The sequence below is a fragment of the Paroedura picta genome, chromosome 7 (genome assembly GCF_049243985.1).
Source record: "Paroedura picta isolate Pp20150507F chromosome 7, Ppicta_v3.0, whole genome shotgun sequence".
Lineage (NCBI taxonomy): Eukaryota > Metazoa > Chordata > Lepidosauria > Squamata > Gekkonidae > Paroedura > Paroedura picta.
Window position 1 is genome coordinate 96,633,334 of NC_135375.1, and position 24,134 is coordinate 96,657,467.

Here is a 24,134-nt window from a genome sequence, read left to right on the forward strand (position 1 = left end):
CAAAATGAATTAATTCGGGAATCCCTTCCAGAGCCATCAAGAAACCCCAGGGTTTCACAAAACCGTGGCTGAGAAAGCCCGCTGTAGAGTCTATTAGGGCAGGGATAGTCAACCTGGGGTCCTCCAGATGTTCATGGCCTACAATTCCCATGAGCCCCTGCCAGCAAACGCTGGCAGGGGCTCATGGGAATTGTAGGCCATGAACATCTGGAGGACCCCAGGTTGACTACCCCTGTATTAGGGAATCTTTGATCATTTTTGATTTGCATTTCCAGATCTCGAGAACTCCAAATTCTTTCCGGTGGCTCTTGGGTTTGTGCTACGTGCTATCAAGCCACTTCCAGTTTATAGCAACCTTTTCAATGAATGGCCTCCCAAATGCCCTGTCATTAACAGCTGTGCTCAGGCCTTGCAGCCTGGACACTCTGGCGGCCTCTGCCTAGTTAGCCTGTCTTGTGTCGTGTCTCCTTCTTTTCCTCCAGCCTTAAGCTTGGTGACTCTTAGCTTGTCATTCGGGATGATTTGTAAAGCGGGGAAGCGAACCCCTTCCTTAACAAGGCCCTGACATTTTGCAGGCAGCGTTGCTGATGGGAAGCTTCTGCCCGGGGATCACATTCTTGCAATAAACAACGAAGCCGTGGAAGATGCCACCGGTGAACAAATAGCTGCTCTTCTAAGGTGATTTATGAGGACGTGTTTATAGGGCTGAATACGATGTCCTGGATCCAAATCGCTGCTTAGATTCGCTCCAGGGATTTGTGCTGGCCCAGAATTGCAAAGTTTTTGTCTTTTGAGAGCCAGCTCGGTGGACTGCAGATCTATGGAATTCTTGGTGGGGGAATGGATTGTAGTTGCATCGTTTTTTTCCACCGTATCTTTTCTTTTTTTTTCTTTTTTTTAAATTTTATTAGTAACTTTATTAATAATACATTTCCATAATAACATAAATCTTGTAGTCTTCCAATATAACATGATTAAACTTCCAGTAACACTTTATACAACATATTGTATAATTTTTGCACACTGAGACAAATGCAAATAAACAAATTCTGAACCTCCTATTTAAATCTCAACTGAGGATTCCCACTCCAAATTTATATATGTTTTCCCCATATAATTCCAAAATGGTCTCCGTTGACTTTTATACTTTTCTAAGTCTGTGTCCTTGAACAATGCTGTGAGTCTAGCCATTTTTGAAAAATCCAATAATTTCATTTTCCAGTCCTCCAGCGATGGGGTCTCCTTTGTTTTCCAAACTTTTGCTACCACCATTCTGGCTGCTGTTAAGGCATACAATAACAATATATTCACTGTATCTTTTCTTGATTGTATTTTTGGATCTTTGTTTTTTGTTGGGGGTTATAATGGGAGTTTTATTGAGGATTTTATTCAGACTTTGTAACCTTTGTTAATTGAAATAATAATAATAATATTAATTAGTTTTTTATACCATTATTCTCCCATGGTGGGCTCAAGACGGTTATAGCTTCTGCCCTGCAAAAAAGTGCATTCTCCCCCTCCAGGCAGCAACTGTTGTATTTATCTTGCAGGGACTCAGAAGACACTCTCCGCTTTACAGTCCTCCGATGCACCTCGGTAAATTGCCTTCATGTACCACTGGTGTTTCAATTGCTCTTTGGAGGGTAAGGGTTTGGCCTCCTGTTGGGTATGCACCTGAGGTCACAAAAGGGATGTTCCAGGAGGTAATCCTAGAGTTAGGAATCATAAGAGTGTAACACTCGTTAACAAATTGCCTGTCACTCTGCTGGGTGGATGGTCCAGGCCAGGCTGTTCTCATCGGATCTCAGAAGGTCGGCCCAGAGGTGGGGCTTTGCCCAGCAAGCCTCCTGATTGGCTGTTAGAGGTTTGATTGGCCGTGCAGATCCACAAATGTTGCTTTGCCAGCAGCTGCCCCCCACAGAACAAACATCTTCACTGTGTGATTGAAGGTAAGCCATGACAGTCATTTTGTGGCTAGCCCCACCTCCTGCAGCAGCCATTTTGTGCCCACCATGCTATGTCCCAATTCTGAAGGTGCCCTCAGGCTCAAAAAGGTTACGGGCCCCAGTCTTAAATTGTCATCTTCTCACCCCCAATTATTTAGCCATTCCCACTTACACCCTTAACAAGCTTTTTCTTATTGAAATGGTTGCCAGATACCCGTATGTACCCCTGTGTGTGACGTATAGTGTGAAGTTCTCAGACCAGGATTCAGATTCCTTCTCGTGACCAGACTACAAGTGACTGTAGGATATTTGATCAGATCTCCTGTGGTTATTTAAAAATTAGCAGCAGCCGTGGGGGAAATCAGACAGGAGGAGGGTTGCCCCGGTTGAGGAGATTGAGGAGGGGACAGATTGAGGAGGGGACAGTTTAAATCAGGAAAACCCCTCAGAACCATGGCCCTAATCTAGTCCCTCCTCCCCAGTGACTGTCTCCTCTCTTGTCTAACTTACTATCTCTATTTTTAATTTTCCTTATGTGGAGAAATGGGAGGAGGTGTGGGGGTATATACTACTTGGCAAAAGAGCAGGATAACAATCAATGCAATGGATAAAACTAGTTTGCTATTTGTTCCCATGAGAAAGGGTCAAAGCATTCATGGATGTGATAGGAAGTGGACACCACCAGGATGGTGGAAAGGAGGCTAAGTTTCTTCTTAGCCCCCAGTGACGCCAGCCATTGAGAATTCAAATTTTTGTCTTCACTGTTGCATCTTTGGTTCTGTTTTAGCCCAGAATAGGGACTCCCAGCCTTGTTCAGCATGCAAGCAATTTTGGAACTTTGGGAAATGGTTGTCACCACAAAATGGCTGCCAGGAGACCCATCCGCAGTCATAAAATGGCTGCCAAGAGATTGCTACTAGGAGAGCCAGCTCCAGCTATAAAATGGCTGCCAGGAGAGCCACCTTCAGTCATAAAATGGCTGCCAGGAAAGACAGCTCCAGTCATAAAATAGCTGCGAAGAGGGGAAATTAGCCAAGTCAGTTGATATAAAGGTAAAGGTAAAGGTATCCCCTGTGCAAGCACCGAGTCATGTCTGACCCTTGGGGTGACGCCCTCTAGCGTTTTCATGGCAGACTCAATACGGGGTGGTTTGCCAGTGCCTTCCCCAGTCATCACCGTTTACCCCCCAGCAAGCTGGGTACTCATTTTACCGACCTCGGAAGGATGGAAGGCTGAGTCAACCTTGAGCCGGCTGCTGGGATTGAACTCCCAACCTCATGGGCAGACAGATTCAGACAGCATATCGCTGCCTTACCACTCTGCGCCACAAGAGGCTCTTTCAGTTGATATAGAGTGACTCAAAAGCCTCCTTTGTTTCTGTTCCATTCAGGATCTTTTGAAGTTTATGACAAAGAATTAAGAGGCAACCAGGAGTCAGGAGACACATCAGTAGACACCATGATTGATGCCCCTAGCCACCATGTTTGGGATCACTGCACTAAGGGGTGGCAGGATAGAATTTCCTAAACTGGTTTTTTAATACAATTCCGTTTTTATGCTAGGTTTGATCCAAATTGCTTTGAAATATGGTTATTGCAGGAGGCATAGTCAGCTTTAAAAGGGGATTGGATAGATTCATGGTGGGTAAGCCTACCAGCCATGTACCCTAAACAGAACCTCTCCATTCAGAGGCAGTAAACCTCTGAATTCCAGTGCTTGGAGGCAACATCAGAAGATCTCAGCTGCCATGCCCTGTTGTTGGCCCTCCAGGAGAACTGTGTGTGAGAGAAAGGATGCTGGACTAGATGAACCACTGGGCTGATCCAGCAGGGCTCTTCTTATGTTCTTGTTGCTCTGTGTTCTCCCAGGGCCCAACAAGCCTCTTTAATCTATCCTGAAAAACCTGACTAAGATATAAGAATGTCTCCCTAAAAAGAAACAGCAAAACAGTTTGACCTTTTAGTTTAGGTTAAAAAGATGGTGGTGGAACACCAGCATAGGTCAAGGTGAATGTGGCTTTCTGTAACGCGCAATTAACATGGAGACCTCACCACCTTTAGCTTGGAAGGCAATGAAAAAGACTCTGACATACTTGTAAAAAACAGGTCTGTCAACAGATATTTGCCTGTGATAGTGCATGCTCAGGAGCAGAATACCTCTGGATACCAGATGCTGTGGGTAAAACAGGGTGGCCCTCTTGTGAGTTCCCAGAGGCTCCCTGCTTTTAGAAACAGAATGCAACCAGCCATCTGATTGAACAAGGCCGTTCTGGTAGTCTGTAGATTCAGTAGCCTAGCCATTCTTGTGGACTGTTTCAATCCCTGTGAAGATCCCATAAAATAAGTAGCGACAGACCTGACCGAGTATATGTTGCATCCTAACTTGTGAACCCAATGCCCTTGTTTTCCAGGGTGGCCCTAAATCGTCCTTTCTTACAGCAGAGAAAAGAGCCCGGCTGAAGACGAACCCCGTCAAGGTCCGCTTTGCAGAAGAAGTCGTGGTGAACGGACATACTCAGGTCTGTGCAGACACAGTCTTGAAGCGATCAGAAACGAGATTCAGGACTGTGATCGAAACTCGTGCTCTCATGTGAAAACTGGGGGAAATCCATTTGGGAGGCCGTGGACAAAATTACGTGCTGGGTTAGAACAGGTCTGATTGGGCTGACAATCTGTTTTTAAGAATTTAGTTCCTTCGTGACCTGGCTTTGCATTTGGGTACCTCCACATGCATTTGCGTGTTGCTAAGCCCTCATTGGGGATCCCTTTGCAAGTTACTGAGGGAAGCTTGGGCGATTGTGCGGTAAAAATAACAACCCAAGCCACAGCACGTTGTTAGAAGAAAAGGTCATCGTTTTCCATTCCTTCCTACAGTACCACAATAGTCCCTTTCAGATGTCCCATACCAAGAGCCCACTTATGGGAGGCTCCTGAGAGATGCAGTCACCATTTTGTGCGAATAGAGCACGATGGGGATTTTCTATGTGTAATAGGAGCACTGTGAGCAGTGCAAACTCTTTTTGGCGGGCTCCCAGGACATAGAATCATAGAATCAGAGTTGGAAGGTACCTCCAGGGTCATCTAGTGCAGGGGTAGTCAACCTGTGGTCCTCCAGATGTTCATGGACTACAATTCCCATGAGCCCCTGCCAGCAAATGCTGGCAGGGGCTCATGGGAATTGTAGTCCATGAACATCTGGAGGACCACAGGTTGACTACCCCTGATCTAGTGCAACCCACTGCACAATGCAGGACATGTGCTTGTAATGTCTGAAAAGGATAATTGTGGAGTCAGTCAAACCTCTAAGTGCTGTTTATAATAATGGAATATAAAATCACAATTACTGGTATTTTATAGGAGTACTAGAATGAAAGCCCATTGTAGGTTGAAATACAACAGGCGCTAGCGTGGGGGGAGGGTGTATGTATGTTTTGCACTGTAATATATTTGCTTCATTTAGAAGAAGAAGAAGAAAAGTTGGTTATTATACCCATTTTCACAACCCAGAGGAGTCTCAAAGCAGATTACAATTGCTTTCCCTTCCTCTCCCCACAACAGACACCCTGTTCAGTAAGTGGGGGTCAGTGAGCAATGACAAACTGCTCTGTGAGAACAACTCTAACAGGACTATGACAGGACACCCAGTTGGCTGCATGTAGGGGAGGGGGGAAGCAAACCCAGCTCTCCAGATTAGAAGTCACTCCTCTTAACCACTACACCAAGCCAGGTACCAATGGACCCCCCCAAGTGACTTTCATCAGCATCCTCCATTTTTTCCTCCTAACAACCCTGTGAGGTAGAGTAGATTTAGAGTATGTGACTGTCCCTTTTCATATATTACATGGCATGGGGATTTGAATACAGATATCTCAGATCTTTGTCCAACACTCTTAACCACTACACCACACTGGCTCAGTTGTGGAAGGACAGGTTATACATTTTAGAATAAAAACAGGGACATTGATGTTTTCTTGCACAGGCACAACACCCATTTCTAAAAATTCCATTCCACTTCATTTCCTTACCAGGCCAGACCGTTACAGTGTGTAGAACAGGGGTAGTCAACCTGTCGTCCTCCAGATGTCCATGAACTACAATTCCCATGAGCCCCTGCCAGCAAATGCAGCAAATGCTGGCAGGGGCTCATGGGAGTTGTAGTCCATGGACATCTGGAGGACGACAGGTTGACTACCCCTGGTGTAGAAGGTCTGTGTCGATATATCAGTGCCTCTTTCTTATTCATATTCAAATTCGACCAAGGAACGTGAGCATGGGAGAGATAGATGGGGGATGCAGAAAGTATTCCCATTTTCTATGACAACCTGGTGCATGTGTCCATGGGCGCATAGCAAAGGGGTAAACAGGGCTCTCTTCTGCCCCATGGGCATCCCTTTTCAATCATGGAAAGGGGTCATGCCAGGTAATTTTAGTACATTTCCAAAAACAACTGAATAGCAGCCTGCTTATAAAAAATAATAATAATAATGCAAACACCACAATCGTTATTTTAATGGAACGCTGCTGCTAAACCAAGCTTTGTTTGGAAAAAGCCCAGCAGCCCTTTCACACAGTTGAAATATGAACTGTTCATTTGAGGGCATGAATTGTTGATGAGACAAAAATGCTTTTCAAGTCTTAATTTTCCAGGGTAAGTCTTGTTTATTGCCTTGTGGCAAAGTAATATGTGCTAGTCAGGTCATCCAAGGATTATTGCTAGGATAAATGATGAATTCTGGAGCTTTGTCACGTCTGCTGAAAGTGCTCTCAATATATGGGCTGTGACTCAACACGGGTCATGGTTGGTCTATGGTATATCTCACAGGTGTAGCATCAATGTTACATGGTGGTGCCCTTGCACTATAAAGTTTACATAGGCACCCCTCATCGGTCTGCCCCATCCACCATCTTGTGTTGCCATGCTTTGTTTTGTCTTTTGTGCTGCTACTGGGATTTCTCAAATCAAACTGGAAACCAAGGAATACTTGTTCCTCTAGTATTTCTGCCTCTTTCCTCATTCCCTTACTGTGCATCTGGCCTTAGGTTACACTGGACAGACAATGCATGGAAACCTACACTGGAAATCACAAGAAAGTCCTTCTGCAAATAATTGAATTTTGAGAATCTTAAATGTGTCTTGTGTTCTACAGGAGGCTCAAAGCGGCTTACAGTCGCCTTCCCATTCCTCTCCCCACAACAGACACCCTGTGGGGTGGGTGAGGCTGAGAGAGCGCTGATATCACTGCCCGGTCAGAACAGTTTTATCAGTGCTGTGGCGAGCCCAAGGTCACCCAGCTGGTTGCATGTGGGGGAGTGCAGAATCGAACCCGGCATGCCAGATTAGAAGTCCGCACTCCTAACCACTACACTAAACTGGTCACCGCTCTTAACCAAGATACCCAGCTGGCATGAGATGGATATAGCAGGGAAGGTGTATTCAGGCTGATGAAAGCGAGGTTATGTTGTATGGTAAAGGGCTGTATTCTTTCTTTGATTGTGGGTCATCTGACATCGTGCAAGGTGACGTCAGGCCAAAGAGGACACTAGAATCAAGGGGCCCGCTGCTTAAAGATTGTCTTTTGGTTTTCCAGGGAAGTTCTTTGCTGTGTATGCCCAACGTTCTCAAGGTGTACTTGGAAAACGGGCAGACGAAAGCTTTCAAGTTCGACGCGAGCACAACCGTGAAGGTACTTTTTGTACTGGGAGTGAATGTAGAATGTAGAATGTAGGAGCTTGTGCATCGCAGTTCAATGTTCTTCCACATTTTGGGATGGCGAGTATCTTGGAAATAGGGTGTGGAGCAGGGATAACCTAGAAAGAAGAAACGGCCTTTGAGCAAGCCTGGTTGAGCAGCCTGCAAGACTGGCAAGAACTGCTGGGACTCCGTACACTACTGGCCCTTCAGAAATATAGCCCACTGGCCAATCCTTTGGACATCTGGAGAGCTGAGGGCCCTAATGGAACTATCAGAGTTCCGCAGGGCCTGCAAAACAGAGCTCTTCCGCCAGGTCTTTGGTTGCGGTGAGAGCTAGGAATAACGGGGGACCCTCCTCAGGTTACGCAATAACATTCAGCGTACCCCACCCTGGGGGGTGGACAGCTGCAGGGATGGGGGGGGGGGAGGATTATACCGCCAGTCTTGTTTTGTCCTCTTTTATCTGTTTTGTTGTTTTGTTATGGGATGGGGTTTTATCATGTTTTATAGGTTATTATTTATTTATATTTATTATATTTATTTATTATATTTATAGAACACCTCCTCGAAGGCTCAGGGCGGTATACATAAACCAGGAATGATACAAATAACTCCGTTTATAATAATAATATAGTGATAACAATAAACAACATTATAGAATGGTAGAACACTGGGGAGAACGTTACATCAACTCGGACTGAAGGCCCAGTGGGTTGGGTGGACCTGTGGAGATTGTCGTAGGAGAGAGGCTCAGGGGGGTGGGCAGTAGGAAGCAGTGGTTCAGGTTGACCTCAACCAAATGTCTATTATATTATACCCTGCCATGAGTCCCCAGAGAGTGGCGGTCTAAAAATTAAATAATAAATGAATAAATTATTTCTACCTTACCCTTCTGGGAATATTTGCGTTTTGCAGATTTGATCTGATTGAAAGCAGTGAGATTTTCAGTGTTACGTAATCCTTTAAATTAGTCCATGGCAATAGTCGGGCTGGTGAATCAGGGACACTGCTGGGTTTTCATGGTGCTCCTGTTCATTTTAACAGGGTATTGAGGAAGGCAATGTTTGTGGCTTGACTATCAGCTGTTTTGTTCCCTCAGTTGTGCCCTGAATCCTCCTGGTGTAGCCATTTCCCCTTCACAATAACTGCAAATGGGACCGTTGAGTAGGCACTGATGAAAACTGATGACCCATTCTGCACATGTTAGATCAGTGGTCCCCAACCTGCGGGCCGCGGCCCAGCGCCGGGCCGCAAAGGCCATGGCGCCGGGCCGCGGCTCCCTCTCCCCGCCCCCCCACCCCCGCAGTAAAAAACTTCCCGGGCCGCAAGCCTGCAGCCCGGGAAGCTACTTACTGCGGGAGGGCGGGGAGAAGGAATCAGGTCCGGGTCGTGCCCGTGCAGGCCGCGCCTGCGCGGCCCGATCCACGGGCGCGGCCCGCGGGTGCGGCCCGATCAGCGGGCGCGGCTCGCGGGTGCGGCCGGCGGGCGCGGCTCGCGGGTGCGGCCGGGCGCGGCTCGCGGGTGTGGCCGGCGGGCGCGGCCGGGCGCAGCCCGATCCGCGGGCGCGGCCCGAAGCGTGGGCGTGGCCCGCGCGGGCGCGGTCCCTGCGGCCGCGGCCCAATGCCCTGCCGGTCCCCAGCCTAAAAAAGGTTGGGGACCACTGTGTTAGATAATTCACTTTCAGTGCACCTTAAAAGTAGATCTTCCTGCTCCACACAGGAAAATCCAGCTGCAAAAGCACATTGAAAGTGCATTATGTGTGGAAACCCATCAATTTATTTTTTGGGGTTGACATGTTGTTTAAGGTGCATTCTTTGCCGTCTATAACTGGCAGGACATTATTCTCACTTTGAAAGAAAAGCTTTCCATTCGAAGCATTGAACACTTCGCCCTGGTCTTAGAAGAGCAATACAATGTGTTGAAGATGTACCTTCTTCATGACGATGAACTCATCACGCAGGTCAGTTACCATGTATTCCCATTCCCATCAGTAGTGGGCAACTGCTGGCATCTCAGAACTATGCTGTTTGGTTGTTCCAAGGGAAGCCCTATCTGTCTCTCTTGATGGTTACATTCTAACCTTTTCACTTATGGCTGAGATATGCAGAACCTGATCTTAGGTGGGCTGTCCATGGTGTTTGTGGGAGAACCCAGGAGGCTGCATTCTGGACCAGCCGCAATTTCCAGATAAGGGACAAGGGAAGGCCCGTGTAGAGTGGGTTACAGTAATCAAGCCTGGAGGTAACCATCACATGGATCACTGTAGCAAGATGCTCTGGGGTGCTAGTAGATTAGCTTGGCATTAGATGGAAAAACTCCAGGTGTGCAACCCGGAGCCTCCATGGCCAAGGAGGTATCAAAGATCAGGCCTTGGTTTGAGGCTGACTGTACAGTTGTCAGTTGTATGCTGTCCAATCCAGGAAGGCACACGCCTTCTGATTTGGCCCCTTCTTAGCAACTTGTTTTTTAAAATGAAAACATTGGCCGTCAGAAAGCAGAATTCTGGGTCTAATACCCCACACTGGTTCTTTTTCTTTTCTTTTTCTCCCTTTCAGGTAGTCCAGAAGAAAGAATCTCACAATTACCGGTGCCTCTTCAGAGTCTGTTTTATACCCAGGGATCCACTGGATCTGTTGCAGCAAGATCCAGTTGCCTTTGAATATCTCTACTTGCAGGTGAAGTGGTAATGCATCATGTGTCTGACTGTAGCCCTTTCTGCCTTGGTTTGGGTCTTTAGCCACACCTGGCTGACCCCTGAGAGGTACTGCTCCAGTTTTATTCTTTCATAACACTTGTGGTGCCTTCACCTCCCATTGAGAAGTTCATATTGACACCCCTTCACTGTCTCCATCATGTCCCTGTCGGCAGGAATGGTGCTTTTCAAATTTGGAAAATAAAATTATTTTCAGATATCAAATGTGATTTTGGTTGGGATGGATGTTCAAATGTACAGCTTCTGAAAACCTTAGGGCAATGGAATTTTAATCACATTTGGAATTCTTTCTTGTTTTATTTAAATACCAAATGAGAGGAAAAACCCAAATTATATGTGCCCTAATATATAAATTCAAAAATAATACTGTGAAATAAACTAGGGCTGTGAATGGAGGGTTTTTTTAAAAATTCAGCCCAGTGCTTCATTATGGTTTGTGAGTCGCTGGAGTTTCATTACCTGCAGAAAATATATTGTCACTCTGGATCAGTCTTTCCCAACCTTTTTACCATTGAGGAACCCCGGAAACATTCTTCAGGATTCAAAAAAACCAAGAAGTGGCACGATCATGCAGAATATGGTTGGGAAGCATCACCGTGCACACGCCCACCTGGAGCCCCTCCCCACCCTTCCAGTCCCATCACTGGCCATTTATGGGGGTGCAGGTCGACATGACCATATATGGTCATATCACCCAAGAAAACACATTTTGAAATATATATATCTATAATCAATTAACTCCCATCCATTCAGGAAACCTTTCTAGGGCCATCAAGAAACCCTGGTTGAGGAAGCCTGCTCTGAATGCTTGACGGTCTTGGAAGGAGCAACTGTTATTAGAATGGCTACTAAGTCTGCTTCTACCAAGCTGGATAGCCCAGGCTAGCCTGATTTTGTCAGATCTCAGAAGCTAAGAAGGGTCGGCCCTGATTAGTATTTGGAGGGGAGACCTGGAAACTGCTAGAGCAAGCCACGGCAAACCACCTCAAAAGGTCTCTTGGAGTTGCCATAACTTGGCTGTGACTCAACAGTGTTTTCCACCACCATTGTTTTAAAAGGTAAATAGACGTATTAGGTATGTATTTATTCTTTGACGGCTTACAATAACAATTTGAAACAAAGGGATTAAATGGAAAATAGTCTAAAATCTAAAATTCAGTTTTACAGTTCAACTAGTCCAGTTGGAAAACCTGTGTCTGCCTCTTTGTATAAAATATTAAGATGGATTTCTGCCCCAGGGGAGCCATTTGGAGTGCTTAAGATGTTGCCCACCGGTAGACTTTTGGGCAGGGAGGCTAGTCTCTTTGCAAGGTAACTCTGGCCTTAACTGTATGGGACTCAAACCCAGAATGAGCTAAATCTGGCTAAATTAATATAACCAATAGACATTCATCCAAGTATTTGCCTCTCTCGCACCTTATTTAGTCTGGATTGTACCCGTCTTTTAGATGTCACACCATTTATCTTTGAGTACAATGTGGACAATAGAAGCTTGTGTCCGGTCCTAGAAGCAACAAATACAAACCTGCAGATGTTTGCCTTTGAACTGTTATTTCAGTTTGAATGTGCACCATTTTAAGGTCGTGGTTTGTTTCCATGTTTTCACTCCACCTCATTGTGGCCACACCTGCAACATGATCAAAACCGCAACCAGCCTAATTAAATACCAGCTGAAATGCAGAAGACTAGACACGAAAAGCGCTCCCCGTGGGCACGTTCCTTTAAGTTGCAGTCCGCTTGTCCCATTGAGTCAGGTATTTGCTGCACTGAGAAAAAGGGACAGGACCAAGGGCATTTTTATGCTCTGGGGTAACCCTCCGTCATTTCAATGGGGCTGCCCCAGGAGGACTTCTCAGTAGATTGCAGTCTAGTTTTCAAAACTTCTGGAACATCTATCCAGTCTGTCACTGCAGTGTCAGTGGCTTAATCCCATCTGCAGAAAATTAGCTTAAACTCAGCTTTACCGTCAGTGTTTTCAGAAAACTATCCTTGCTTGGCCAAGTCCTCCAGAGGAAGGAATCTCCCTAGGTTTGGTACAACCTTCGAGAATAAGACCTGAACCAGAAGAGATCCCACATGACTTCTCTGTTGCTGGGCTTTGTATGGTTCACACTAGAGTGGTGGGGTTGAATAGATCTAGTTCAGAGGAGAGTGATGAGGATGATCCGGGGTCAGGGGACCAAGCCCTATAAGTAAAGGTTGAGGGACCTGGGAATGTTCAGCCTGGAGAAGAGGAGGTTGAGAGGAGACAGGATTGCTCTCTTGAAAGCCTGGCTGAGAAAGCCTGGTCTAAGGGTCAGTATGAGGCTTCTTAGTGTTCACGAAGCATGCAGTAACAGATGTCTGCTGAAGGATCATGCCCCAGTCCCGTACATGTGTGCATATCTCTGTCTCTCATTGTGATTACTCAACACATCGTGGTTGAATGCATGAGACATTTCCATTGCACACCACCGTTCAAAGGGATTGGGAAGCTTGATGTGTGGGGTTGGGTTTTTTTTAACTGCAGGGCTGTTGACAAGGGCAAGTCGCTGCTGGATAATGCAGTCATTAAGGGCCCCATTTGACCAGTTGCGGGATATTTACCCCATTGGGGGACACATGATAAACCACACAGAGGGAGCCTTGTGTTTTATTCCCTCTCGAAAAGGACAACAAACAATTCCAAGGGTCCGATTGCAGACAGGAAAACTGAATGGGGGATAAATGGTTACATAGAAACATAGAATTGTAGAGTTGGAAGGGGCCTAGAGGGTCATCTAGTCCAAAACCCTGCATAATGCATTGGAACCCTGATTCAAAACTTGCATATCTGTACCCCCCATAACAAAAAATCTGGGGAGATACATAAGACCGTGAAGTGCCATGCTGGGTCAGCACCAGAGGTTCATCTAGTCCAGGGGTGCCCAAACTGTGGCTCTCCAGACATCCAAGGACTACAATTCCCATGAGCCTATGGGAATTGTATCACATGGACATCTGGAGAGCTACAGTTTGGCCACCTGTAAGCTACTCCATTCACGGGCCTCCCAGCATCTCACTTCCTTTGTCCCTATGATGAACTGGCGTGCGGGAAATAATTTCCCCTGCCCGTCTCGGCAGAGCTCAGAAGCTAGTCAGTCAAATTTGTTGCCCTTGCTGCTAAGAACAGAAGTGATTGCTTGTGGGGAGAGAGGGCAGACTCACTTCCTGTGAACTGAAAGTGTGCTTCTTCCCGCATGCTGACTGGGTGCTGTCCGTTTCAGAGCTGCAGTGACGTGCTCCAGGAGAGATTTGCCGTGGAGATGAAGTGCAGCGTCGCTTTGCGGTTGGCAGCCCTCCACATCCAAGAGAGGACTATCACTTGTGCTCAGCCACAGAAAGTATCCCTAAAATATATAGAGTAAGTTGAAGAGTGGAGGCGTATGTTTTTCTAGTGGTCAAAATTGTTGGCAGGGTTTAAATATGCTAAGATTAAAATAATAAAATAGGGTTTTTTTATTATGAAGAGAAACAACTTTGTGTAAAAAGAGGAGAGAGAGTTCTAATTAACTGCCTAACTGTTGTTCTGCATTCATTCTGTCTGTTGGTTCTGGAGGCAAGCAGGGAGGAAGGGTGGCTCAAAGGAGCAGGAACTCTCCAACTGAGCCAATCAGGGCACAGGAGGAAATAATTTGAAAAAAATATCAAGAAGTTCCTAATCTAACTAGGCTACAAACACATCTCCTGTGATGCCCCCTGTAGGATATTCTTCATATGTCTTTGAATCATGCATGTGTTATTGCTTATTCCAGCAACAATTCCACATGACTTTTAAAAACCAAATATGATTGTTAGAGATGCAAGGCTTCGGAGGAGGACTTTTAAAGGAACATAGGAAACTTCTCACTAACTCAGTGGCCCACCTTGCAACATGGTAGCAAACATCTTGCATTCAGTTCCTATTAAGAGTGACCTCGCATATTATGCATTTCCCCCATGTGGAGATATGTCTGGAGTGTGTCACAGTTGTGATGTTTGCCCAGCTAAATGAGAGTTTGGGGGACATTTTTACTACTACTGTCAAGTGTCACAAGCAAAGTGTTTTTTTTTTGTAATGATTTTTTTTATTTTCATAAAGATAGAAATATAGGATGCAACACGAGTTGTTGATACAAAAAGCAGTAAATAAAATATAATCATCATTTGAGAATATACGACCCCACCTTGACTCCACAGTGATATAAACTTTTGCCCAAAACTCTAAGAGCCATGAGTCTAAGAGCCATCCACATTTCCACTACATTAAAAAAAAAAAGGCCTGTTTAGATATACAAAAGAAAAGTTATTACTAATCAACTTACTTGAGAGATCGTAGACCTCACGTTAACTGCTTGATATAATCTAAGAGCTATCCTGGCAGATATTTCTAGGTTTAAGTTAAATGCTTAACATTAAACATTTCTTATAGAACAGTATGAGTTTTGGCCCTGTATCAATACCCTGATGAAGGGAGAGGAAAGTAGGGCTTTGCCTTAAAGATGTACAAAGAAAAAAAATTACAAAAGGATTTCATAATTTCTCCTTATCCTTAATACAGATACATCTACAAACCATTTATGCTTGACCCATTCTAAGAGCCATCCTGACAGGTATAAGTTGAGAGCTTTGCATTTTCTACAGATCAGTATGAGCTTTGGCCCTATAACAGTACACCAATAAAAAATAATAATAAGGGGGGCAAGCCCCATTTTATATTTCCAACACTAACGATTATATTACCTATATGCCTACTAAGGAAAAGAAACAAGAGAAAAAAAAGGCACTGCTTCCCCTTTTTCATAAAAATAGCAATGTGGGATACAGTATATGTTGTTAATACAGAGAATAATAAGATTTCCAGGTTTAGATTAAATGCTTAACATTAAACATAGAACAATATAAGCTTTCAGTCTTCTATAGCTTCTCCTTATCCTTAATTCTGATACATCTACAAAACAATTTATACTTGACCCATTCTAAGAGCCATCCTGACAGGTATATTTTCAGATTTAAGTTGGAAGCTTAACATTAAACATTTTCTACAGGTCAGTGTAGGCTTTGGTCCTAGAACAATACACTAATAGAAGAAAGAAAAAATAAGGGGGGAGAACCCCATTTTATATTTCCAACACTAATGATTATATTACCTATATGCCTACAAAGGAAAAGAAACAAGAGAGAAAGAGACACTGCTTCCCCTTTTTCATAAAAATGGAAATATAAAATACAGTATAACATTAAACATAAAACAGTATGAGCTTTCGGTCTTTTTAAGGGGGTCTCATTTCGAGGCTTGCTACATCTTGTCGTTCCTGTAGAGTTATATTCTGTCCCATTGGCCTTTGGCGTAGAAAGTGCAGTTGTACTCTTTCCCGCAGAATATGCATCGATAAATCTTGAGGCCGTTGCACCTCCTGGACTCCAGTATCAATACAATTTTTTCCCCAAAGAGCTCCTTTAAATCGGTTACTTTCACTGCAGATCCATATTTCTTTTGATTGATTTTTGTACACTGTTGCTTTGAGATGGCTGTATGTCTTTTTAAAAAGGGTGTCCTTCTCTGGGCTGCAGAACTCCGGCATCCCATTTTCCGTCTCCAGAATTTCAGATTTCTCTTCTACTGTTGGTTTTCCACCTTGTTTAGAGCTGTCATCAGCCACTGTTATTGATCCATCATTCCTGTTAAAGACTTCTTCCTTGGCATCTTGGATCTCCTTGAAGATATGAATTTCAGATTTCTCTTCTGCTGTTGGTTTTCCACCTTGTTTAGAGCTGTCATCAGCCACTGTTATTGATCCATCATTCCTGTTAAAGACTTCTTCCTTGGCATCTTGGATCTCCTTGAAGATATGAATTTCAGATTTCTCTTCTGCTGTTGGTTTTCCACCTTGTTTAAAGCTGTCATCAGCCACTGTTATTGATCCATCATTCCTATTGGAGACTTCTTCCTTGCCATCTTGGATCTCCTTGGAGATATTTTTGACCAATCCATCTAAAAATACTTTGTAATCTTGGGTTTGTATCTCTATTAGATGAGCCAATCTTTTTAACATAGACATGATTTTGACTTTAAAAAAAAAACGGCCTCAAACAATTTTACAAGTGGCCAGTAGAGGTCCTCTGTTTTATCCTCTGGCATGTGACGTATTGAAGTCAGTTAAGGCAGGTATTCTCGTGCTGGCACAGAGTTCTCGTGGGATCTTCCCATTCACAGCTCTTATCTCTTATCTTCGAAAACCAAAACAATTGGAGTAAGAGCTTTTGCCAATTAATTCGAGTTGATTTGAGTCCTTCTTCTGCTTAGTTAGGAGAATTAGCCTGCCTCATAACGAGGTGGCTTCGGGCAGAGCAGAGTAAAAGGAGGGGGGGAACAAAGGGCTTTGATGCAGAAAGAGAGACGGAGAAAGAAAAACGAGAGATACTTGCAGTAAATGATGTTTTGGAACTCAGCCGATGTCCTCCCCTTAGTTCAAAACGTTCATTTGTGGTAAATCATCGTGTAGGGTTGAAGCAGATACTTTAAGATTAAAGAAAGAAAAGAAAGTCCGAGATAGAAAATGGCAGTCGTCCTCTGGACCTGAAACGCTGACAGCCTATAATCCAGGGAGATATACTCCCTAAAGGATTGGAGACGGCCCCAAGAACTTCCTGGGTAGAAAGGTGAGGTGGGGTTTGCGTACCCCTCCTCTTTTCTGCCAATTGCTTGCACAATTGACCCCTGTCAGGCTTCAGAGATAGCAGAGCAGATGCCCTGCCACCCTCTCAGGACGACATCTTTAGCCACCTCAGCAAAGTGTTTTTCTTGATGGTTATTTTAAATATAATCATCTCAGCCTCCCCTCCACCCCGATTTTGTTACAGGAAAGACTGGGGAATAGAAAATTTTATCTCCCCAACATTACTCCGAAACATGAGAGGCAAAGACATCAAAAAGGCCATCAGCTTTCACATGAAGAGGAATCAACTTTTGCTGGATCCCAGGCAAAAGGTACTGTTGCCCTTACACATCTCTTGAAAGACAGGTGTGATGTGTAGAATTAAGGTAGCCTTAAGTGCCTTGGTTGGGTTCCCCTGGAAGGTTTCTGTGGCCAGAAAGGATTTCTGGAGTGCAGCTTCCCCACCTCTTCTTCCAAAATTTCCCCCAAAATGCTGCTCTCGGGAGATGGGTGAAGAATCCACGAATGACATGAGGAAGAAGTCAATGGTCAGTCATGGGAAGGGAGACTCAGTGAAAATCACACACACCCTTGAACATGGTGGATTTATACTAGAGTGGCTGCAAGTCCACTGTGACTTGATGGCACTTTCCATCACCAGATTCGCACAGAATTGCCCTGTAAAAGGTTCACGTCAGCCATGACTTTTGAGCATCTGCTTAGAGGTTAGCGCAATGATTCCAAGGCCCCCAAAAGCCCTGCAGGAACTGATTGTCATAACTTTTCCAAAATTGCAGCACCTCCTCTCAGCAGCACAGGTGCGCCTCTGTTACCTGCAGATTCTTGGAGACCTGAAACTCTTCGGAGGGAAGATCTTTAATGTTACTCTCATGGTAAGGTTTTTTTTAAATTAATAAATCTAGTGAAAAAAGCAAGCTCTTAAATCCATCTTCCCCTTTTCTCTCTTCTTGACAAAACTGACAGTATCCCATTGCATTAAATGGTGTGGATCAGGGGTCCTCAAACTTTTTGCCACCAAACGCCTTCTGTACCTTACTTCCTATCACACAGTGAAGAGCCTTAAGCTGTAGTGGCAACTGCTGCCAAAGCAGCAAATCTCAAAATCTACAGAAGTAACCCTTTGGCCAATTAGAAGCCTTACTGAGCAAGAGTCCTATTTGGCTCTGGCCACTTTCTAAGATCATTCAGTGGGCACCAGGAAAGGTGTCAGCTGGTGCCAAGGCATCCATGGGCACCACACTGCGGACCCCATTGTGGCTCCTGACACCGTCCTGCCTCTCCACTGAGCAATCTCAGAAGCCTTCCTCCAGCCTAAGGCAATTTCCTACAACAGATGAGGCTCTTAAGTTAAAGCCAGGCTCATTAGCCTAGCTTGGATCCACACAAATATCTCTAGCACAAATTGCATTGTACACAAAACCTTACCAAGGTGGGTTAGATTCCACCTGCACCACGGATGCTAGTGTGCTCTCGTACCAGCCTTTTCCCTCCCTAATAAATGGATCTGAGGAAAGACTTCCCTGGCAGGGAGCAAAACATGATGGCTTTGCTTTCCCTGCCAGGAACTGGATGATGCAGCAAAGCTGCCAGGGTTCACGGAGGGTGAGCTCTTTGATGCCATTTCCTTCACTCCCCTTCCTACTTTCTGGCATGTCACTCTTTCAATAAAAGCCCTAAAGGTATGGTTGCAGTAGCACTCTTCTCCCTCTTCAGCAGCAGTCGCTGCAGAGCTGCTGACAAATCGGCAGGGAACCGAAGCACGGATAGGAGGCACAATTATCTTTGTTTTTTGACTGTTGTCTTTGGACCGCAGCCAGGGCTGTTGTGTCCAATCAGCTTCTGGGAAGCCAAGAAAGGAGGAGGGAGGGTGCCCTGTTACTGACAAAGATCGTGATCCTGTTCTCTCCATGAAGGGAGGGCAGCGTGTGCAGCGGCCTTTCCTTTTCATCCCATGCTGCATTTACGCACCATTAGATATCGCACTAGGATTTCACTAGCCATTAATGGCAACTTATTGGCCTGACTGCATGGACAATCCTATTGCAAATGATTGCTATTGTGTAACGATCATGCAGTATTCAGCAATGTGCAAATCCACCCAAGCCCTCTGCCCCTTTGCCTCAAAGCACTGTAATGCAGCCTAGCTAGTAATTTGTTCATTTGTTCCCCATCTTTCTACCCAGTGGTTGGAAAAGATAGTTTAGGACTATGGGAAAGACATGAAATCAAAAACACAGTATAAATCAAATCCAATAGAAATGATTTCTTTAAAGGCTGCTTCTCCATAGCAAGGGTTTTCTGTTCTGCAGTCATCGCCACTACGCATGTGCAAGCATGCACAGTGGCAACAGAGCATCCATATGGGCGTTTTCTGCACCTCTTCCCTGCATTGCGATTTTCTCTTCTTATTCCAGGATACTGTAAACTGTTACCATCTCTGCCCCCATCACAGCCAAAGGAGTCCCATGGACTGAATATATGCACTGAATTCTGATCACAGGCAGTGCTGCTCAGTATCAAGACTCCAAACTCACAGCATATTTAAATCATGGTGCCAAGTGTTTTTAGGAAAAGGGTGAGACCGGGGGGCAGGGGGCTTCTACCCAGCAAGGCTTCTGATTAACTAGTGGAAATTTTATTGGCTGTGCAGATATTTTTAATGTTGCTTTGGCAGCAACTGCCACCACAGTACAAAAATCTACACCATATCTCTAAAGTGGCTGTCTCCACCTCCTGCAGCAGCCATTTTATGACTAGCTCCACCTCCTGCAGCGGCCATTTTGTTGTTGTGCTGACCATGCCATGTCAGAACTCCAAATGTGCCCACAGGCTCAGAAAGATTGGGGACCCCCAATTTAGAAGATAGCCCAAAATGCTTAAACGGTTTGGAACTTTTCAGAAATGTACATTTTTGAGGCCAGAGAGAATGGCAGCCAACTTGGCCTGTCTAACAAAGCCTCCATCCTTTTTAACAATGTCTCATTCACACATTTCGACAGCTTGGGTCACAGCTGAATGTGTTTTCACCTTCCACTGAAAAATGTTGAATGTGAGATTATATGGAGATTATATGGAAGTTGCAGCTTATGGCATTGGATCTGTGATGAATTCTTTGCATGTGCACATCTGTGCTTGGTGTGAGGGACTGTTTCCAAATTCAGCTACAGGACAGAGAATCGTGCATTGCCCTGTTGGTGGGAGCCAAATATGGAATCAGCCAGGTTGTGAATAACAAACTGAACATCGTAACCATGCTGGCAGAGTTCGCAAACATCAGCCGAGTGGAGCTTCTCAAAGAATCAGACAAAGTGAGCATGGTTAAAATCTACCTCCAAGATATAAAGGTAATTATGGCTTTCAATCTAGGCATGGGTGAGGGTGATATTTTCATTATATAGTCTTCCATAATCCACAGAACTCGATTTTGGTAATAATGACTATATAGAGACAAGTGATTAAACCAGGTGAGACCCAGTGGACTCCAACCCAGCCATTGCATTCGGCCTCAAGTGGAGAATCAGGTTACATGATCAGGTTTCAGAAAGTATTCACCTTATTACCCTGCAAAACCAGGTCATTGTCTGTAGCCTTTTCCATCCTTTTGACCAGGGAGGAACCCCAGAATTGGTGATATGCCCCTTCAGAGAAATGAACACGGAAGTAAGATATGGGAGCCAGCCAGTCATTCAATCGATCATTTACCATTTCCAATCTGGGAAAAGAGACTAGGCCTGTAGAGCAACAGGGAAAGTGGGCTGCAGTGACATCTAGTGATGTCTGAACTTCTCGGAAAGGCCGAATTTCCCCTGGGGAGCTCTTGCATAACCCCAGGGTTCTCTGTTTGGGAATCCCTGGTCTATATGAATATAGAATCCCCTTGCCTATGGCAAGAGGTCTTAGATACTTCTTTATGAGCTTATGAAGTCCACGCATCTGCCAGATACTATAACCTCGATACTAATTTATTTTATTCACTTACATGTTAATGCACATTAGGTATGATCACATCTTGCATGAGAGAAATCAAAAGCCTACCAGCGACCTGTGACTTTCAAACCTGTTTCAGACTCTCGGCTCTGGATTTTCTTTTTCAAGCTCTGATTCAGTCACTGAACAAATGAATGAATCAGAGGCTGAACCTAATCCAAAGCTCTATCCTCACAGTAATTAGTTCTGCTGTGTTAGATACACCAAAGATGACCGTCCAGTCGAAAATTACAGAGAACAAAAAGAACTGGGACAAATGCTGCCACGGTGTCTTCAATAACCTTTGTATTTATTTTCTTTATTTCCGGAGAGGCGACTTATCTTAAAGTCTCCCACGCTTTTTTGAAGCATTTATAAGAAACACTAAAAAGTGTGTTACTTCGACAGGAGACGTGTCACTGAGGAAATATTGGAAGTACCAATAGAACCGGGGGGTGTTTTGACAAGTCATTATTCTGGAAAGGAAGAAAATAAAGAAAAAGATTATTGAAGACATTGTGGCAGCATTTGTCCCAGTTTTTCTTGTTCTTTGTTTTGTGATAATGGTATGGACTTCTTTTACTATCATGACAACAGCTCCATGGCTTGCATCTTGCTTACAATTTCCATGATTCTGAAATCACCTTTCCCAAAGACTGAAGTAAGGGTTTGGTCCTGTGTGACTGGATACAGACCACCATAAGTCCTAGTTATATGTTTTCAGCTGGGAATGTTTCCTGAAGGTCAGGACCTATTTGTTTTCTTGACATTCGTCCTTTCTTTTTCATAACCACAATACCCATTTATTGGCATGTCTTCCTCAGACCAGTTTTGAAGCATTAGAACAGGGGATCCAAACATTCTTCATCCTGTCATCGGCCTTTGAATCCTGACGCAGTGTGGTGGACACGACCACAAAATGGCTGCCACAGGAAGTAGTGCCAGGGACAAAATGGTTGCTGCAGGAGGCAGAGCCAGGGACACAGAGGAAACCCAAGTGTGGGGAAGAAGAGGGGTAATCTCACAAACGCAGGGGGAAAGAGGAGAATAAAATCAACAAATGCCATTATTGAAACATTGTTTTAAACTGCACAGTCAGTTGGCCAATCAGAAGCTTTACTAGCACCACACTGGGGATCCCTGCATTAAAATATGCATTTATATACATAGATGGTGCCAGTACATATACAGATAAAATATGGCCCCTCGAAGCTCTGGCAAACCTCAAAAAGGTGTGATTCATTATTAGGAGGAAGCGGGTCATTGTTTTTGATGTTTTTATTGATTTGTATGTTTTAAAAGTCTGTTGTTATCCACCCTAAACTGACTAGGGAAGGGCGGGATAGGAATAAAAAAATTATTAGTAGTAATAGTAGTAGGTTTTACACCCGTATGTATAAAAAAGGACAAATAGAGAATCTGTCACTCCCTAGTGTGGGTCCCTGTTTATGCAGATGCTGTAGCTTTTTTAATTGTCTCCTCTTAAAGCTGCTGACTCTGATGCTGGAATCTAACAGTGCCAAAGACCTGGCTTGTCTCCTTGCTGGCTACTACAAGCTGCTGGTGGATCCAACCCGTTCCATATTTGTTTGGGGGGATGGAAGGCCCCAAACACATCGCTACTCCACAGAGGAAGGTAAAAAGATGCTTTTGTGAGCAATGGAAGATGGGAAAATGTCACAAATGGGGTAAATAAGTGGCTGCATTGCTGGTTCTGTCATGGCTTTCAGTCATGGTATGCCCAGCGTTGTTTTTTCTTATCAGTGAGTTACTGATAATCCCTTTAGTCTTCCTCTCTGTTGGTCTGTGCTAGGGGTGGCCGAACTGTGGCTCTCCAGATTTCCATGGACTACAATGACCATGAGCCCCAGCCAGCACCTTGCTCTTCTTTTCCTCTCCTCCAAGTCCACTGTCCCAGGCCCCACTCTCAAATCTCTAGGTGGTTCCAAACCTGGAGTTGGCAACCTAACGTGGGCTCATAATCCCGTGGGCAGGGCAGTACTTGTATAGGTATCCAATAGCATTCAAGATCAACCGTCAGAGGTCGCCTTCTTTGAATCTTTCAAGACTGAATTGTCTATTGATTGTTTCTAGATCTCCATTTAGGCCCTAGGCCAGATTCCAAACACGGCCAGTTTCATAACATTCTCTCCCCTATTGATTTGCAGGGTACGAATCCCGAACGTGCAGCGACTCCGAGGAATCTTCCGAGCTGGATTCCTCCTTGGACCGGTTTCCTGAGATGCATTCCCCCAAACACAGCTGCATCAGCCCCCTGCAAGAGGAAGAAGGAGAGCAAGAGGAGCCGGGGCAGGAGAGGCCTGGCCTGCAAGACCAAGAGGTGACCTTCTGCAATGGATACGACAACACGAACGACAGCTTATCAGAGGCCTCTGACTCAGCCAATACGGAGAGCCGGGGGTTCAAGACCAGCGGCTCGACTGACTCTCTAGATGCTCTGGAAGAGGATGATTTAGAAGCGTGCTCTTCAAGCCGTGCGGAATTTTTCAGTTTTGGTACACCCACTCTGCAGGACCTCACCAACAGTGACAAGGTCTTCTCAGGAGTGGATTATGAAAACAGATCCACCCCCGAGGATTTCTTTCCTTTCCTTCCGCTGCCCCCCTTATCCACTTCTGCGCTTGCACAGTCGGCCGTGGAATTCAGAAGGGAAAGTGAAATAAACGCTGCCGTTCTGGAGTCCAAGCTGGCCGAGAATGATGCCATGGAGTACTACAATATCTGTGCTAACATCTCCCCCACCAGCAGTGGGGAGAAGAACACCCATGAAGATGGCACAGAGGGTGGCTCTTTGCAAGACCTGTCAGCTGACCCCAGGGCGGATGAAGGAGTGGGCAGGCCGGAGTCACGTGGCTTCACCTTGGCTCCTCCCTCTGGCTTTGGAGATAACAGTTCAGAGGATGAATTCTATGACACAAAGGAACGGGTGACACCAACAGAGGCACGAACAGGTGAGCTGGACAGAGATCCTGGGGTGGAAGGTACCATAAAAGTGGTTATCAGAAAGGCTGCTTGGACTAACAAGGGGCTCTGTATAGCAAATATGTGAATAATTCTGAGTATTTGCGTGGTATTCTATTTTCAGTGTTAGGATCTCACTGTATCACTCTGACAGTTAGC

General features: G+C 45.0%; 1 protein-coding gene across 4 annotated transcripts in view; it reads left to right on the top strand.

The window, feature by feature from the left end:
- FRMPD1 (FERM and PDZ domain containing 1) overlaps positions 1-24,134 on the top strand; it is a 92,721-nt gene that overhangs the window by 63,117 nt on the left and 5,470 nt on the right. For 2 of the 4 annotated variants that reach the window (XM_077345526.1, XM_077345527.1), the window contains exons 4-15: positions 576-678; positions 1,551-1,596; positions 4,357-4,464; positions 7,534-7,629; positions 9,472-9,597; positions 10,193-10,312; positions 13,596-13,732; positions 17,212-17,338; positions 17,804-17,899; positions 20,189-20,371; positions 22,482-22,629; positions 23,162-23,965. In XM_077345526.1, the coding sequence (XP_077201641.1) occupies positions 576-678; positions 1,551-1,596; positions 4,357-4,464; positions 7,534-7,629; positions 9,472-9,597; positions 10,193-10,312; positions 13,596-13,732; positions 17,212-17,338; positions 17,804-17,899; positions 20,189-20,371; positions 22,482-22,629; positions 23,162-23,965 (2,094 nt within the window). Of the gene's footprint in view, positions 1-575; positions 679-1,550; positions 1,597-4,356; positions 4,465-7,533; positions 7,630-9,471; positions 9,598-10,192; positions 10,399-13,595; positions 13,733-17,211; positions 17,339-17,803; positions 17,900-20,188; positions 20,372-22,481; positions 22,630-23,161; positions 23,966-24,134 lie in introns of those variants that run through there. The other 2 variants (XM_077345528.1, XM_077345529.1) reach the window with 2 other exon arrangements.